We start from the raw sequence: 15,907 nt of genomic DNA, 5'->3' as shown, positions 1-15,907 counted from the left end.
AAATTGCAGATAATCTGGCAAAATTGACGAGTGGCTTTGGCTGGAAGACTGATTTTTTTTTTTCATTCAGTGTTTTAACATAATTACATTACAATTAGGTATTATTGTGCTGTCCATTTTTGAGTTTTTGTATCTAGTCCTGTTGCACAGTCTGTATCCCTTCAGCTCCAATTACCCATTATCTTACCCTGTTTCTAACTCCTGATGGTCTCTGTTACCAATGACATATTCCAAGTTTATTCTCGAATGTCGGTTCACATCAGTGGGACCATACAGTATTTGTCTTTTAGTTTTTGGCTAGACTCACTCAGCATAATGTTCTCTAGGTCCATCCATGTTATTACATGCTTCATAAGTTTATCCTGTCTTAAAGCTGCATAATATTCCATCGTATGTATATACCACAGTTTGTTTAGCCACTCGTCTGTTGACGGACATTTTGGCTGTTTCCATCTCTTTGTGATTGTAAATAATGCTGCTATAAACATTGGTGTGCAAATGTCCGTTTGTGTCTTTGCCCTTGAGTTCTTTGAGTAGATGCCTAGCAATGGTATTGCTGGGTCGTATGGCAATTCTATATTCAGTTTTTTGAGGACTCGCCAAACTACCTTCCACAGTGGTTGCACCATTTGACATTCCCACCAACAGTGGATAAGTGTGCCTCTTTCTCCGCATCCTCTCCAGCACTTGTCATTTTCTGTTTTGTTGATTGGAAGACTGATTTTAGAAGCCATGAATTTGGATATTTAGCAGAAGAGATCTCCAAATTAAATGTGGAAAGCACAGCCAGGTTTCTCCTCGCAGCTTATAATGAAATGCAACAGGAAAGAGATAAACTGAAAACTGAACTCTTGGGTACAAAGAAACTAGAAATTGATATTCTGGAAAAGTATGGGCTTCCAGGAAGGGAGACCCCAGAGAATATTGTTCCACATGAGGTCTTGGCCAAATGTGAAACCAGTCAGCTATTTCAGAGAAAGCCAGGATTCCTGTTTCATGAAGCTCCCCAAGAGGCGTTTTCCTTCTTCATCACCAGAGGTCACTGGCTGATAGAATCTCTACTTCTCATGGCTATGCCATTCTCTGCTCTCTCAGAATCTCTGGCTTTCTCCAGGATTCGACATGGAGTTATCCAGGAAGGATTTGTGGAAACTCCTTATGTCTGATGGGCATGATCCAAGGCTACTGCAAAGAAAGCCAATGAGAGTGCTGTGGGACCTGTATAAACAGAGCTGCTGCTAGTCTTGACCTGGGGGGTTCAGAGAAGGTACACATTAGAGGAAAAATAACTTCAGAGGCAAAACCATGGAGGCTGAGGTCTGAAGTCAAGAAGCCTCGGGCCAGGAGAGCAGACCCACCCAAGCCCATGGAGAGGGTGAGTTTGCCCCAAATGCAGAGGATGGGCCTTCCACTGTGGCAGTGGCAGAGTCATGCCACCTCAGGCCTTGCAGAGGATGAAGCACATTCCTTGGGATTTGGGGAGAGCCTGGCTGCCACCACATGGAGGGGTTCAGCACGTGCCCCGGAGATGGCAGAGAGCTCAGGTGCAGCCCCGATACTTGGAGAGGGTGGAGCCAAGAAAAAGGTGGTCTCCCCAATATCTCCCAAGGTTGCATTCAGAGAGAGGCAGGCCTCTGCATAGGGTCTGGAAAAGGGTGAGACTGCTACTTTCTAAAGCTCTAAAGATAAATCACTCTCAGACTTTGAAATCTAAATGAACTTTGCCTTGAAGGTTTTCAAAAGTGTTTGGGTCCAGTGACCCCTGTGTTCCTTCCTCCCTATGGAAATATGTATATGTACCCTATGACTGTTCCTCCTTTGAATGTTGGCAGCAAATAACTTGTTATAAGTTTTTACGGGTCCAGAGCCAAAGGATAATTTTGCCTTAGAACAGGCCATGCCCATAACTAACTTTGATAGGAGTTTGTACTGTTTCTAACTTTGTATTTCATTTGTACTGTTACTGAAATGGTTAAGGATTTCTGATATTGTGATAGAATTAATGTATTTTATATATGGGAAAAACGTGTCTTTTTTAGGGTCCAGAGGGTGGAGTATGCTGGTTTGAAAGGATGTATGTACCCTAGAAAAGCCATGTTTTAATCCTAATCCCATTTTGTAAAGGCAGCCGTTCCTTCTAATCCCTGTTCAGTATTGTATGTTTGAAACTGTAATTAGATCATCTTCCTGGAGATGTGATTTAATCAAGAGTGGTTGTTAAACTAGATTAGATGGAGGCGTGTCTCCACCCATTTGGGTGGATCTTGCTTGATTAGTTTACTGGAGTCCTATAAAAAAGGAAACATTTTGAAGAATGAGAGATTTCAGAGAGAGCAGAGAATGACATAGCCATGAGAAACAGAGAGTCTACCAGCCCGAGACCTTTGGAGATGAAGAAGGAAAACGCCTCCTGGGAAGCTTCATGAAACAGGAAGCCAGGAGAGAAAGCTAGTCTTCTCCCGTGAGAGAGAGACCCTAACTTCATCGGCCTTCTGGAACCAAGGTATCTTTTCCCTGGATGCCTTTGACTGGACATTTCTATAGACTTGTTTTAACTGGGACATTTTCTCGGCCTTAGAACTTTAAACTAGCAACTAATTAAATCCCCCTTTTAAAAAGCCATTCCATTTCTGGTATATTGCATTCTGGCAGTTAGCAAACTAGAACAGTTGTCAACATTTACAAATATGGAGATACCAAATAAAACCCCCTCTTCCAAATTAGATTTTCTGACCACCTTGGGCCCATATTCTGGGCAAGTCACAGCAGGCCAGTGGAGGAACTACTGTCCCTCCAGATGGGATATGAACCCTCCAGTTGGTCTGGCCCCAGCAGGCCTGCAGCAAACTCAGTTCAATGCCTGTCCTAACAGGCCCTGGAATTTATAATACCTGGAGAGGGTGGGAAGTGACACTATGGAAGGGGCTGAAATAGCAAAGAAGCTGGCCTGGGGAAGAACCTGAACTTTGAACAGACCCACAGGGGTGGCAGTTCTGCCAGTTCCCAGCCTTGTGACTCAGGATAAGCCATTTCATTTCACTGAGCCTTGTCTTGCCTCATCTAGAAAATGGGGATAACACTGCCTACCTGGAAAGGAGACTAACATGAATTTCACCTATTCATGTTAATCTTCACCTAAGATTGAGAGAAGGGGCTCAATCTTTGTTGGTTTTCTTTCCTTCCAATTCCCTAAGCAGCTAAAGTCTCAGGAAATTGTAATGGTCAAGCCAGTAGCGTGGTGGTTCTCAACCCCAGCTGGCCATTAGAATCATCTACAGGCATTTTAAAAAATACTGTTCTCATGCCCCAGCCCCGTCCCCAGATATCCGTATTGAATTCATCTGGGTTGGAGCCATGGTATAAAGTCTCCCCAAGTGATTTATCTCCTGCTAGGGACAGGAGATCAGTGGAGAGGTGATTGTGTGTGGGTTCTGGAGGGCATCTGCCTCTTTTCAAATCCAGCCCAGCCACTAACCAGACGTGTGAATTTGTGAAAACTGCTTAACCTCTCAGTTTAAATAGGGTTAATAACAGGACCTGTAAAGGGAAATAGATCTAAAGTACTCAGAGCAGTGCCTGGCAACTAGCAGTCTCTCTTCAGGCCTGGGCGTCACCATGCCTGAGCTTCCTTGCTGTTTCCAAACTGATTGCAGCTACCCGCAGGCCTGTGTCCAACTCACACCCACATCGTCCCCAAGGGGACCTGAATGCCTCCAACCTCCCACACCCAGGCCTCTCCTCACCCTGTCAACTGCTCCCAAAATTATTTTTGGGCCTTCTGCTGTTCAGTTTTGTAAGTCAACAAAGTGAATAAAATTATTCTCCCAAATTATCTGCTTATACATCAGAAGACCCCCATAAATGCTGGAGGAAAGGGAGATTCAGACTAGGCACTCAAGTATCTTTCATGTTAACAAATGAAAGGAGAATTCTTAATGCTGAGGAAACTGTCTAGTGAAAAAGGAAAAAAAAAGCACAATACAGAATTGTATATTCAAAATAATTCATCAAGGTAAAGGAATAAAATGCATAGAAAAAAGATTGAAAGGAAATATACCAGATATCAGTCGAGTTTTTTTCCCTCTACTCCACAAACTTTCACACACATTACAATTTTCTTCAGTGAACATGTGATTACGAGAAAAACAAGTGAAAAGCACAAAAAAAAGAAAGCCTTCACTGGCCTTTCTCTCCTCTTAAAATAATCATCCTGTGGACTTTGGTGTCAACCACTGGCTGTTCCCACCACTTCTCCTCCTATCTACTACTTGATCCGCTACAGTCTGGCCTCCTTCCCAATATTTAGAGGTGACTCCACCCTAGAAGGATCAATAAAGATACACCACTTAGTTGCCAAGTCCAGTGGCTTCCCCTTTTTCCTTGCCAGAGTTATCTGCAGTATCTGAAGTTTTTTGGTGCTCATCTCCTCCCGGAAACTCCCTGCCTGCCTTCTGAGCTTCCATCCCCCACTCCATCCAGGGCTCTGACCTATCTGACCAGTTTTGTTTGGTCTCCGTCCCTTGAGTCTCGGAGGTCCTTAAATTTGAAGCTCTGCCCTCCTCCCTCTCTGCATTCTTCCTGGATGATCCCATCTATCCTTGGCCTTGGTGGTCCAATCTGACAGTTCTCAAATTCCAGTCCTGGCCTGTTTCCTGAGACAAGTCAATCCTCCTTCCTTCTGGACATTTTCATCTGGATGTCCCTCAAGCACCTCGGGCTCATGAGTTCCAAACTGACTCATCATTTCTACTTTCCCATAGTCCCCAATCAGTTCTTTTTGGCTTTGTTCCCTCCCTTGGGGTCCCTTGTCCCTTTCAATCCTACCCCCTCCCTGCCATATGCAGTTGGTCACTATGCCCTTTGGGTCCAGACAGTATGCCTGAGTTGCTGCCTGAACCCAAGCTCATGGCTGATGAGCTCTGGCTCTGCCTGGGTGATGCCCTCACTCTCTTCACTGGATGATCATTGGGTTTCCTTTCTCCGGGCTTTCTCCTCTCCAATCCCTATCTTCTTATAATTTTTCTGATCATTCATTCATTTATTCATTCAATTAACAAACACCTACCATGCACAAAACTCTGTTCCAAATACTGTGTGGAGTCAATAATAGGGATCATCACAAGATAAGTAAACAAATAACCAAGTGTTCTAGTTTGCTTGCTGCCAGAATGCAATATACCAGTAATGGAATGGCTTTTAAAAAGGGGAATTTAACAAGTTGCTAGTTTACAGTTCTAAGGCCAAGAAAATGTCCCAATTAAAGCAAGCCTATAGAAATTGTCCAATCAAAGGCATCCAGGGAAAGATACCTTGGTTCAAAAAGACCGAAGAGGTTTAGGGTTTCTCTCTCAAGTGAGAAGGCACGTGGTGAACACAGTCAGGGCTTCTCTCTCAGCTGGAAGGGCACATGGCAAACACAGCGTCATCTGCTAGCTTTCTCTCCTGGCTTCCTGTTTCATGCAGTTTCCCGGGAGGCGTTTCCTTCTTCATCTCCAAGGCACTGGCTGATGGACTCTCTGCTTCGTGGTGCTGCAGCATTCTCTGCTCTCTCTGAAATCTCTCATTCTCCAAAATGTTTCCTCTTTTATAGGACTCCAGTAAACCAATCAAGACCCACCCAAATGGGTGGAGACACATTTCCCCTAATCCAGTTTAATAACCACTCTTGATTGGGAGACATCTCCAGGGAAATGATCTAATTACAGATTCAAACATATGGTATTGAATAGGAATTATTCTGCCTTTACAAAATGGGATTTTGATTAAAACATGGCTTTTCTATGGTTCATGGACACGTTTCAAACCAGCACACCAAGGGAATTTCAAATTGCAGTGATTGCAATTTGAAGGTAAAAAGTGGGGTGTGACTGTGTTCCAGTAGCCTTGTTTCTTGAAGATGATGGTATAATGATAGAGCTTTTACAGTGTCACTGTGTGATTGTGAAAACCTTGTGTCTGATGTTCCTTTTAGCTAGGGTATGGGCAGATGAGAAAAAATATGGATAAAAAATAAATAATAGGGGGGACAAAGGTTAAAATAAATTGGGTACATGGAAATACTATGGGTCAATGAGAGGGAGGGGTAAGGGGTATGGTATGCATGAGTTTTTCTCTTTTTCTGAGGTGATGCAAATGTTCTAAAAAATGATCATGGTGATGAATACACAACTGTGTGATGATATTGTGAGCCTTAATTGTACACCATGTATGGAATGTTTGTATGTTAAGATTTATCAATAAATATATTTTTTTAAAAAAGAGGGGGGTGGTGTGAGAGAAAGTGACTGGGCCATGGGGAGGGGAGTTCTCCTGAAATAGTTCTCCTGATGAATATGACAAGTGCCTTGATAGAATGGCAGAGGGGATGGGGTGGGATGGGGGGAGAAGGCAGCAGGAATGATAGAGAAGAATGAGGCTGGACACCTACTTTAAATTGGGAACCAGGGAAGGCCTATGAGAAATAAAGGGTAAGAAGCAGCTCTGTTGTCCTTGGGAGAGGAGCATTCCAGATAGAAGGAAGAGCCACAGCCAGTGCTAAGTCCCTGAGGAGCATTCCAGGCATAACTCAAGAAGGTGTCCAGGGTGCCTGGGACAGAGAGTGAGGAGCAAAGGAGAGGAGGGCAGGAAGGAGATCATGCATGGTGGCCACAGCAAGGAATCTGGATGTTATCCTTAGTGCAGTAGGAGGTTACTTAAGGGCTTGTTTTTTAACAAGGAAGTGACATAATTAGACTTTATCTCCTTAAAAGATTCACCCTAGGTGCTTAGAGTGGATAAGATTTGGAGGTGGGTAGATAGGCATGCTGAAGGCATTCCGAAGAAGCAAGTGGGAAATTACTGCATAGTCTAGGGGAGGCCTGCTGGCTGGGATTAGGTGTTAGCACCCCTACTCCTTAGCTCCCTTATCCCTGCATGATTACCACAACTGCCTGGTTCCCAGCCTTCCTCTTCAGCTCCATCTCTCATCAATTCCAACTTCTTTGTCTTTGTTTCTTTTGGAATGTCCCTCCCCATTTGTCCCTTGGATGAACTCTTGTTAGCCGTTGTGACCAAGCTCAAATGTCCCCTTCTCTATGAAAACCTTCCAGGAATCCTCCAGGGAAAGTCCTTTGTACTTTTTTTTAGTTCTTTGTTCATATTTCTGTGATAACACCTACCACAACTGTCCTTTACCTGTTTACAATTCTGTCTCTCAAAAAGGTGGACCAAGAGCTTCTGGAAGGCAGGGACAGAAGTGTCAATGAGGGCACGATGCATAATCAGAACACTCAGATGATTTTGACTAGTTCACAGAGGTCAAGAGACCAGTCATGACTAACCCCCTTAATTCAGAATCATGTGCTGATGTGGAAGTTCTTGATCATAAGAACAGACGCTAACATGGACACCAACCCTCCCCATTTGCTTCTCATAAAAGCCCTGAGAGGTGAGAAGAGTGGATAGTTATTCGTACTTTATGGATGAGGAAATCAAAACTTATGGGAGGCAGTGACTTGTACAAGATCCTGGAGCTGCTACTTGCCAAGCTTAGAATCTAGGCTGTTTGACCCCAAATCCAATTCTGTCGTTTGACTCCAGGCTACTTTGCCTGTCTTGAAACAAGAACCTGCAGAACTTCCAACAGCTCCTCAAGTCTCTTTAGGCACAGGGGACTGAGGGCAGAGGTACCACTGATAGGAGGCAAGATGGGGACACAAATTTCTTCCACCCCCTGACCCCCACTCCCCAAAGTGCCTGTACATCATGATCTCATTTGTTCTCATTAACAATACCATCCATCTTAGTGGTTATAACCCGTGGACTCTGCAAAAAGGGCCTGAATTTAAATCTAGGCCATGCCACTTACAGGTGACGTGACCTTGAGAGATTAGGTAAAATGGGAGTGATTAAGAACCTACTTAGTATGGTCGCTATATTAAATGATACAAAAACATTTTCCCCACAGCTTGGCCATAGAAAGGTCTTAATATTTATTAATAGCTATTACTGACCCCAGGAACTTTCCTAAGCACTTTTTCACATATCACCTCATTAAACACTCACAATAATCTTATGTCTTACGTTAGATAGAGGATAAGCGCTGTTAACTTCCCTAAAGTTGCAAAGCTTCTGAAAAGTCAAAAATTGGACCCAAAACCTCACAACCAGAAAAGGCTTGGCAAACATGAATGGGTGAGAGAATTTCAGAAGCTTGCTCGAGTCCTCGTGACCAGTTACTGACTCCTGCTCAAGCAGGTCTTCTGTTCCCAAATTAGTACTTGGGTATTAACTTCTGAAGGTCTAAAAAGATGTAAGCTTCACAAAACAGGATTTTGGGAGGGTAAGGGGGTAGAGTCCTCCAGAGGAGTGGAGAGAGTTGGTTTTGATCCTGATTGTAGATGAGCTAATGATTTTATTTAGGTCTGTTTTCTCACCAATGAAGCAGGGGGAGAAGAGTTATAGGGTCTCTAGTGTCCTTTCCAGCACTACCTTTCAAGAGCATAAGACCTCTGCTCAGGTAAGGCCCAAATCGCTCCGGATGAGTTTATCCTCCGCGAGGCCGGCAATAGGGACGCGTCCCCTTTAAGGCGCCAGCTCGCCGGCGGCGGCGGCCGGAAGTGTTGAAGCCCGGCCTGGCGGCGGCGGTGTAGATACCAGCCGTGGCGGCCTCTGCGCATGCTCCGTCGCCCGCCCGCCCTGGCCGCTCGCCGCCCGCCCGCCCGACGGAGACGGTGAGGAGGGGGAGGGGTGGGCGCGCGGGCGCGGGCGCGGGGTGGGGTGGGGGCGGGGGGGCGGGCGCGGGGGCCGCGCGGCGGCCGGCGAGGGCGGGCGGGCGCGCAGGGGGCGGGGGGCTGCTGCCTCCGCGGGCGCCTCCCCACGCCCTGTGCGTGCCGCCGCCGCCGCCGGGGAGCGAGCGGACGTCGCGGCGCCGCGGGGGGGGGTGGGGGGACGCTGCCGCTGGGTCCGCCCGAGCCTCCGGGCCGCCCCCAGCGCGGCCGGCCGCGCTGCCCTGGCTCGGTCCTAGGCTTCCGGGCCTCGGGACCCCCGGCCGTGGGGAGTGGAGGCCGGCGAGCCCGGCAGTGGGGGGCCCCGGAGCCCCGGGGCCCCCAGACCTTGGGGCCCGGAAGTCCTCGGCCAAGGGGCTGGGAGGGGCCGGAGTGACTCTGGACTGAGAGGTCCGGGCGACCTGGATCCCGGCGAGGGGTCGGGAGAACCCGGGGTAGTCCGAGAGGCGTGGTCTGAGAAACACCTGGCCCACTGATGAGGAGCTGGTTAGAGGCCCGGCTTGCCGAAAGGAGAGGGACACCCATATGCCTGCCCGGGAGGAGACCCTCCGAGCCTTGGCAGGGGACATAGGGCAGAGAGAGGCTTCTGCCGAGGGAGGGAGTGTCCGAGCTTCTCCCGAGGGGCACGTTAAAGGACTCGACCACCTAGTCGAGGGGGAAAGAAGCAGGTGCATTTCCGAAGGCATGGTAAAAGACTTGGGTAGTGGGAGCAGGGGACAAGGAAGAGGAGATCCAAGGGAAACTGATCAGGCCCGTGCCTTCCCACAAATTGAGAGGACGGTAGGAAGACACCTCATAGCTACCAGAAGTAGGTTCTAAGGCTGTGTGAAGACTAGAGTACTCCCTGACTACAGGTAGAGAACAGGGTAATCTGGTATGTCTGAGGAGATGGGGAAGCCCGTGTTTTTAAGGGCTATAGGAAAGACCAGAGGAAGAAGCTTAGTGTACCCCCCACTTTCAGAAATGACAGGTCCTCTAATTGAGGGGCAAAAGATAGAAGGGCAGAATCCTACCTGAGGGTCCTGGGGAGTGCTCTCCCAGACAGATATATAAGGTGCAGCAATTCGGGAGTGGGGTTGGGGCAAGGCTTGGCTATCCAAAGAACAGAAGGAGGCTTGAATTCTCTCAGCATAAGAGAAGTCCCCAAACCACACCCTACCAGGCATAAAGTGGACCTTGGTGCTATTTGGAAGTACCAAGCAGAGTTTTCCTTTGTATCTCAAAGGATCAGGAAAAGGGACTATCAGATAATTCTAGTTTCACAGAGAGATTCTCCGCAGCCCTTAACCTCCTGCTGATGGCCACCAAAGTGCTTTTAGGGAAGTTTTTCATAACATGGTTCTGTCTCTCTTAATTCTGTCAGCCTTATAGCAATTATGTATATTTAATGTCTTTTGGTTTTAATGATGACTTTTTCATTCATATTTACTTCGGCAGACATATATTGAATAGCTAACTTGTCCTCAACTTCACTGGGTTAACTTGAACCCTATTTTAGTCTTGTCCTGAGCAGAAGTTCCCCAGACTCTGATGGAATGACCCTTCAAAGAGCTCTGTTATTCCATTGCATCCCTAAACACCAAATATAGTTGTCTCTGATCTGTGGATATTTCCATTTGCTCTGAATATTTCCCTCACAGTGGTTTTTCTGTAGTCGATTTAATGGCACCATTACATCTGGTAGACTCTGGATCATCTACTAAATGGATGAGAAAAAATAAAGAAGGAAAAACATCAAAATTTTGGCCTCAAGTAATAAAGTTTAACTTGAAAATGTCTTAAGAATAGACCACACATGCAAAAGCATAGAATAAAGGTTACAGTAGAGTATGGGGTAAATACATTTCGAGTTATCAAAAATCAGAATATCTGGTATTTCTTTTCTTACTCACTTTCAACCCAGATGTCCCTGTAACCATGTAATACTTGTGCTTACTTCACACAAAACATCTAGTCATCTTCTAAACATTGGTTTTCTGGACACACAAAAATAGATTTAATCCAGAGTAGGTCAGATATCATTTGTTTAGTTTTCCAGTTGCTTATCTGAGTAGTTAGTTATGTGCCCAGTTTCAAAGTGCCTTTTTTGTCTTTAATAATAATAAAATAATTCTTACTTTTCACATAAATTTGACATATTTCGTTTATGTGTGTTCCCCTAGAATTGGAGAATGTTCTGTGATTCCGCAATAAATACTCTAAGGCTCCTTCCGTGAAATACCCAAAGGATCAACTCATCTTGCCTCAGGAGTTTTTGTTGCTTTAAACAAGAGCTACTCAACACATTACAGTCAGCTTGTACTTAGCCAGTGTAATCTGTAGAACTGGTTTAGGGTTACTTTCTAAGAATTTGGTATTCATAGTAATAAGAGATAATTCAACCCAAACTTGTTTCTCTAAAGAATGTTCAGAATGGCCATGTTGAATCAGATCCATTTCTCTGACTGACATTGAGAGACATGGATAACTATAATTATCTTCTCTGATAAATTCTCAGGTTAGAAAAACAGGCAGAACATTCCTGTAGGGTTCCAAGGTGTGGGAGGGGTGAGGAGTGAGATACAAATTTTGTGGGGGAAAGTGTTAATCCAATAGCTAGTAAACAATTTATTCAAAATGTTGCAAAAGAGATTCAACTTTAGGGTAGAGGGTTGAAATTAGAAGCATCTTTCTGAGGTTTTAATTTACCTAAGCTTTTAATATTTTTTTATATTTGAACCTCTATTTTGGAGTAATAAATTCCATAAGATTACTACTTGCTAAAGTATGACATCTTTTAAATTAATTAAAATATGAAAATATTTTAAAATATTGAAGTAGTAAGAGCAGAGTGCGTGGCACATAATGAATGTTGAATAAATGTTAGCTATTTTAATTGATACATTTTACATGATTCTTTACATACATTTTAATGATTCTAGTTTTAATCCTTTAACTTTCGGAAGTTCAGATTGTTTACTGTAATATCTTACAGTTACTTTTTTCCTCTATATTTGACAGTGCCGTGCATCTCTTTCCCATCTGTAGTTCCTTAAGAGCAAGTACTGTCCCTCTTCATATCCAAGGAGCCTAACTCTGTGTCTGATGTTGAGTAGACTCAGTAAGTTTTTGTTCAGCTGTCTATAATGATGGGTCACTTAGGTTCCTTAAGATAATTTACATTTCCTAACTTAGAAATTTAGAAAGTTCTAGAGGCCTTTTAGGGTAAGGGAATCATTCAAAACATTTCTTACAGACCTGCTATGTACCAGAAAGGTACCTTAGAGAGGTTCCAATAGGCAGTTTCGTAGATAGAAATCGTCTTAAGTGCTGGGCACTATGCTAGGCATGGGGAAACTGATGGGTAACTCACAGTGAGAGAAGCAATCCTTGCTCTCCCACAATGTTCAGTTTGCGGGGAGAGGCTGATGAAGTGCAATGATGGTGGTTGGAGAAGTACTGTAGAAACTGAGGGAGCAAGGATACCGGCTCAAACTTAGTCAAGGAAATCACATAAAGCCTTCCCCAGGAAGTGATGTTAGAAATAAATTGCAAAAGATCAGCAGAAACTAACCAAAAAGGAGGGGGAAGAGAATTCCAGGTAGAAGAAACACATGTGAAGGCTTAGGTGAGGAAATATGTCATGTTTGAGAAATTGGAAAAAAATTTCAATAATAGGAGCCTGAATATGAGGAGCGTGTCTGTGAGTAATGAGGCTTGTGATGAATCAGGGTCAGACTTGGAGGTTGTAGGCCCTGTTAAAGTGTTTGTACTTCATTCTAGCAGCAACAGGATTCCATTGCAGGATATTTAAGTGGGAAAATGGCTTGTGGCCTTCAGTAAGATCATTCTGGCTTCTTTATGGAGAATGAATCGGAAGAGAGCAAGAGTAGATATTAGGATAATGATGAGAAGCAGCTGGAAAAATCTAGGTGCAAGAGCACCTGTAAGACCCAGAATATCATGTGGCAGCAAAGATGAAGAGTAGGAGATAGTTGAAAAAAATATATAGGGGTTGGATGGATAGGATGTGGTGGTCAGTTGGATTTAAAAAGAGAAGGAAGCAAGGAGTCAAGAATTATTCCTTAGTTTCTAGCTTGAGAAAATGACTGGAGGGCAGCACTATTTACTGAGACAAGAAACATGGGAGGAGGTTTGAGAGGGAACATGAGTTCAGTCTAAGGGTCCTACAATACATCATTGAAGCTGGATATAATGGATATAGAATTTAGAAAAAAAAGTTTGAATGTGAGGATCATAAAGGGCAGAAGTAGAAGTCAGATTTGAGAAATTTTAACTTGGTCAGATGCAAACCAGAATCAATTGAACCAACATATGTCAGTGCCTGCTGTGGGAGGCACAAAGATTTTTAGATGAGACAGAGCATCTGTCCTCACTGAGAATGGAGTGCATTGATGGCAATAGATGTCTATTCAATTAACTGCAATACAGAGCACAGTGTGATAAATGCTGGTAAGAGAGCTACAAACCAAGTGCTGGGGAAATGCAGAAAAGAGAATGATTTGGCAATGGTTTCATGGAGATGGGAGAGAAAGTCATTTCAGGCTTAGGGAATAGCAAAGGCACAGAAACTTCAAAATACATTGTATGTTCATAGTTCAGTGTGGGGTTGGTTTGGCTGGAGCTTAAGATTTTAGGGACATTATAATTGCAAATAAAACTAGAAGAGTATTTGGGCGCTAAATTGCTTTGAATGCCGTGCTTAAATATGTGTGTTATAGTCAAACAAGCCTTGTGGAAGAGCTGAGACTTGGATTAGGTCTTCTGACCACTAGTTACATATTCAAGCCTTCATCCATTGTATGCCTACTCTGATCAGGCACAGTCTTAAGCATCTTCATATATTTAAGTAAATACTTAGCTGTTATTTATACTGTCTTAAGTGACTCTCCACTTTCTTTTCAAATGTGAAGATTGATAGCTTCAGAATATCCTGAGTATCTAAATTTTCATTAAGATTGGGACAATGCTTTGAATTAATTTAGAGTCAAGGAGCACTTGGTGTGGGACACCCGTTTCCCCAACAGGCCTGTAAGGGAGCTGCAATATGAGATCATCTCTCCATTCAGTCTGAGGCAAAGAGGTATTAAGCAGTTCCTGGACGTCGTGCGCTTGGATTCAACGTTTGTTAAGCAACTACATAATGCAAGTCATCTTCCTGTTTTCACTTAGTTTAGTTCAGTCAGCAGATACTTATTAAGTATTTTTAAAGGACAGAACACTTGATGAGGTGTAATGGCTGGCTCTCAAGAAAAGAAATAGGAGCTTACTAGTTGGGTGGAACTGGTGGTGTACCATCAAACTGCCTCTCCTGAAAAAAAAAAACAAGCAAAACCAAAAGCCTGATGTGTAGCATTTACCAATTTCTGTGGTATAACTACTCCCAGCATCACTGATTTCAAGCTACCAATTTAATGTCACTGAACTTGGAGTTGGGAAGAGATATGTACAGTCTGTTCTCACAAGATGGTAGAATTAGCTCCAGCCATCGCAGCACTAGAAGTATCAGATATACTTAAGAAAACCTACAATAGCAAGTGAGTCCTGAGGTATTTCTGGAAAGAATAGAGTCTATGTCAGTCCCTCCTCACAGTTCCTGTCCTTTCAGAGGACCATGATCTCCAGGGTACCCTTGGAATTGGTAATCATTATTTTGGTATTTCTCTTCTATGGTTGCCATCTTTTCAAACCAGACAAAGTTACTGGTGTTTCTTGTTCCTCATAACAGCCCTAGCTATCTGACTTCATGTGAAAGATGGCTAATGCAGAAGTGAGTGTCCCAGTGGGGGATGTAGTTGTGGTACCCACTGAAGGAAATGAAGGGGAGAACCCTGAAGACACTAAAACCCAGGTGATCTTGCAGCTACAGCCTGTGCAGCAAGGGTAAGTGACTAGAGATTTGGATATTCTGGAAAATTTGGGAGGTTTAAAGGGTGGGGAAATTATAACTTTATGATTGCTTAGCACAGTGGAGCATTCAACACCAATCTCTTACACCTGGCTAAATTTTCATCTCTATAATATAATGTGTCATATATTCATCATTTTGATAAGAGAAATACTCCTTATTTCTATTCCTCTTCTTTTTCACTGAACTCTTATTTATCCACACTATCTAGCACAAGGCCTTGGTACATGTTTACCAAAAGACAGTGTAAAGTTGAAGGAGATTAAACAAGGCAATTACAAAAGTATTCCTGCTAGAAAAATCTCTGAATCCTCATGAATGGGTAAACTATCAAGGTTAGTTTATCAAAAACTATATATCAACCACCTACTAAAATATAACATATTACTAAGGTGTTGAAAGTAATACATCAGATGGTTCTGCCATCATGGAACTTAAAGTTAATTGTAAAAACCAAAAAGATCACTAACATGGAAAAATCTAAGGAGTACTAAATGGCATGGTTAGAAAGTTCTTTGAAGATCAGAGGTCACTATGAACTTGGAAAAAAGAAGAGATGAGATTTGGAAAAGATCTTGAAGGATAAATAAGAATTAGATCTACAGAGAAAAGGAAGATAGTTATTCTTTCTTGGGTTGTGCATAAAAGATTTCTTCATAAAATTAGAAATTATTCTCGACAAATTCATAATCTAATTCCAATCTAGTAAATAATATACCTTTCTTAAATATTTCTAGAGAAAGCCAATCAGTAACCTCTCTTGGTAATTAAAAAAACTTTTTATCATATAAACTTTCAAATATATGCAAAAATGAAGAAAATAGTATAATAAACTCTTTGTAAGTCCTCAGCTTCAGTGATTATCAACACATGGCCAGTCTTGTTTCATCTCTACATCCACCTATTCCTGAATTTTTTTGATCCAAATCCCAGACATTAGTATGTGTCTTTAAAAGATAAGGACCTTCGATTCCTGGTGCCTGCCCATGTGAAAAAAAAAAAAAAAGAAAGAAAAAAAAGATAAGGAGCTTCTTTTCATTTTAGTTTTTTTTTAATATAACAGTTTGTTGACATTTCTGAATATTGTTAAACATGCCGGAAATATTCCAAGATCTGTAAGAGAAAGTTGATATACATTATTCCTGACATATAGTTAGCTGATTAAAATCTTTTTTGGTGCCAACAGATTTTGCATGCTTATTCAGATTCACATATTTGAAAATTTCATTTGTTG

At 43.1% G+C, this 15,907-nt stretch overlaps 1 protein-coding gene across 13 annotated transcripts in view; it reads left to right on the top strand.

Moving 5' to 3' along the window:
• The window catches only part of GMEB1 (glucocorticoid modulatory element binding protein 1), a 55,349-nt gene that overhangs the window by 9,470 nt on the left and 29,972 nt on the right, over positions 1–15,907 (top strand). For 2 of the 13 annotated variants that reach the window (XM_077150590.1, XM_077150577.1), the window contains exons 1-3: positions 9,037–11,865; positions 13,751–13,910; positions 14,494–14,648. In XM_077150590.1, the coding sequence (XP_077006705.1) occupies positions 14,521–14,648 (128 nt within the window). In that variant the 5' untranslated portion in view covers positions 9,037–11,865; positions 13,751–13,910; positions 14,494–14,520. Of the gene's footprint in view, positions 1–8,449; positions 8,498–8,609; positions 8,712–9,036; positions 11,866–13,750; positions 13,911–14,493; positions 14,649–15,907 lie in introns of those variants that run through there. The other 11 variants (XM_077150586.1, XM_077150585.1, XM_077150581.1 and 8 more) reach the window with 11 other exon arrangements.

This window comes from Tamandua tetradactyla, chromosome 2, assembly GCF_023851605.1.
Source record: "Tamandua tetradactyla isolate mTamTet1 chromosome 2, mTamTet1.pri, whole genome shotgun sequence".
Lineage (NCBI taxonomy): Eukaryota > Metazoa > Chordata > Mammalia > Pilosa > Myrmecophagidae > Tamandua > Tamandua tetradactyla.
Note: the sequence above shows the minus strand (reverse complement) of the source record. Positions and strands in the feature narration are given on the sequence as shown.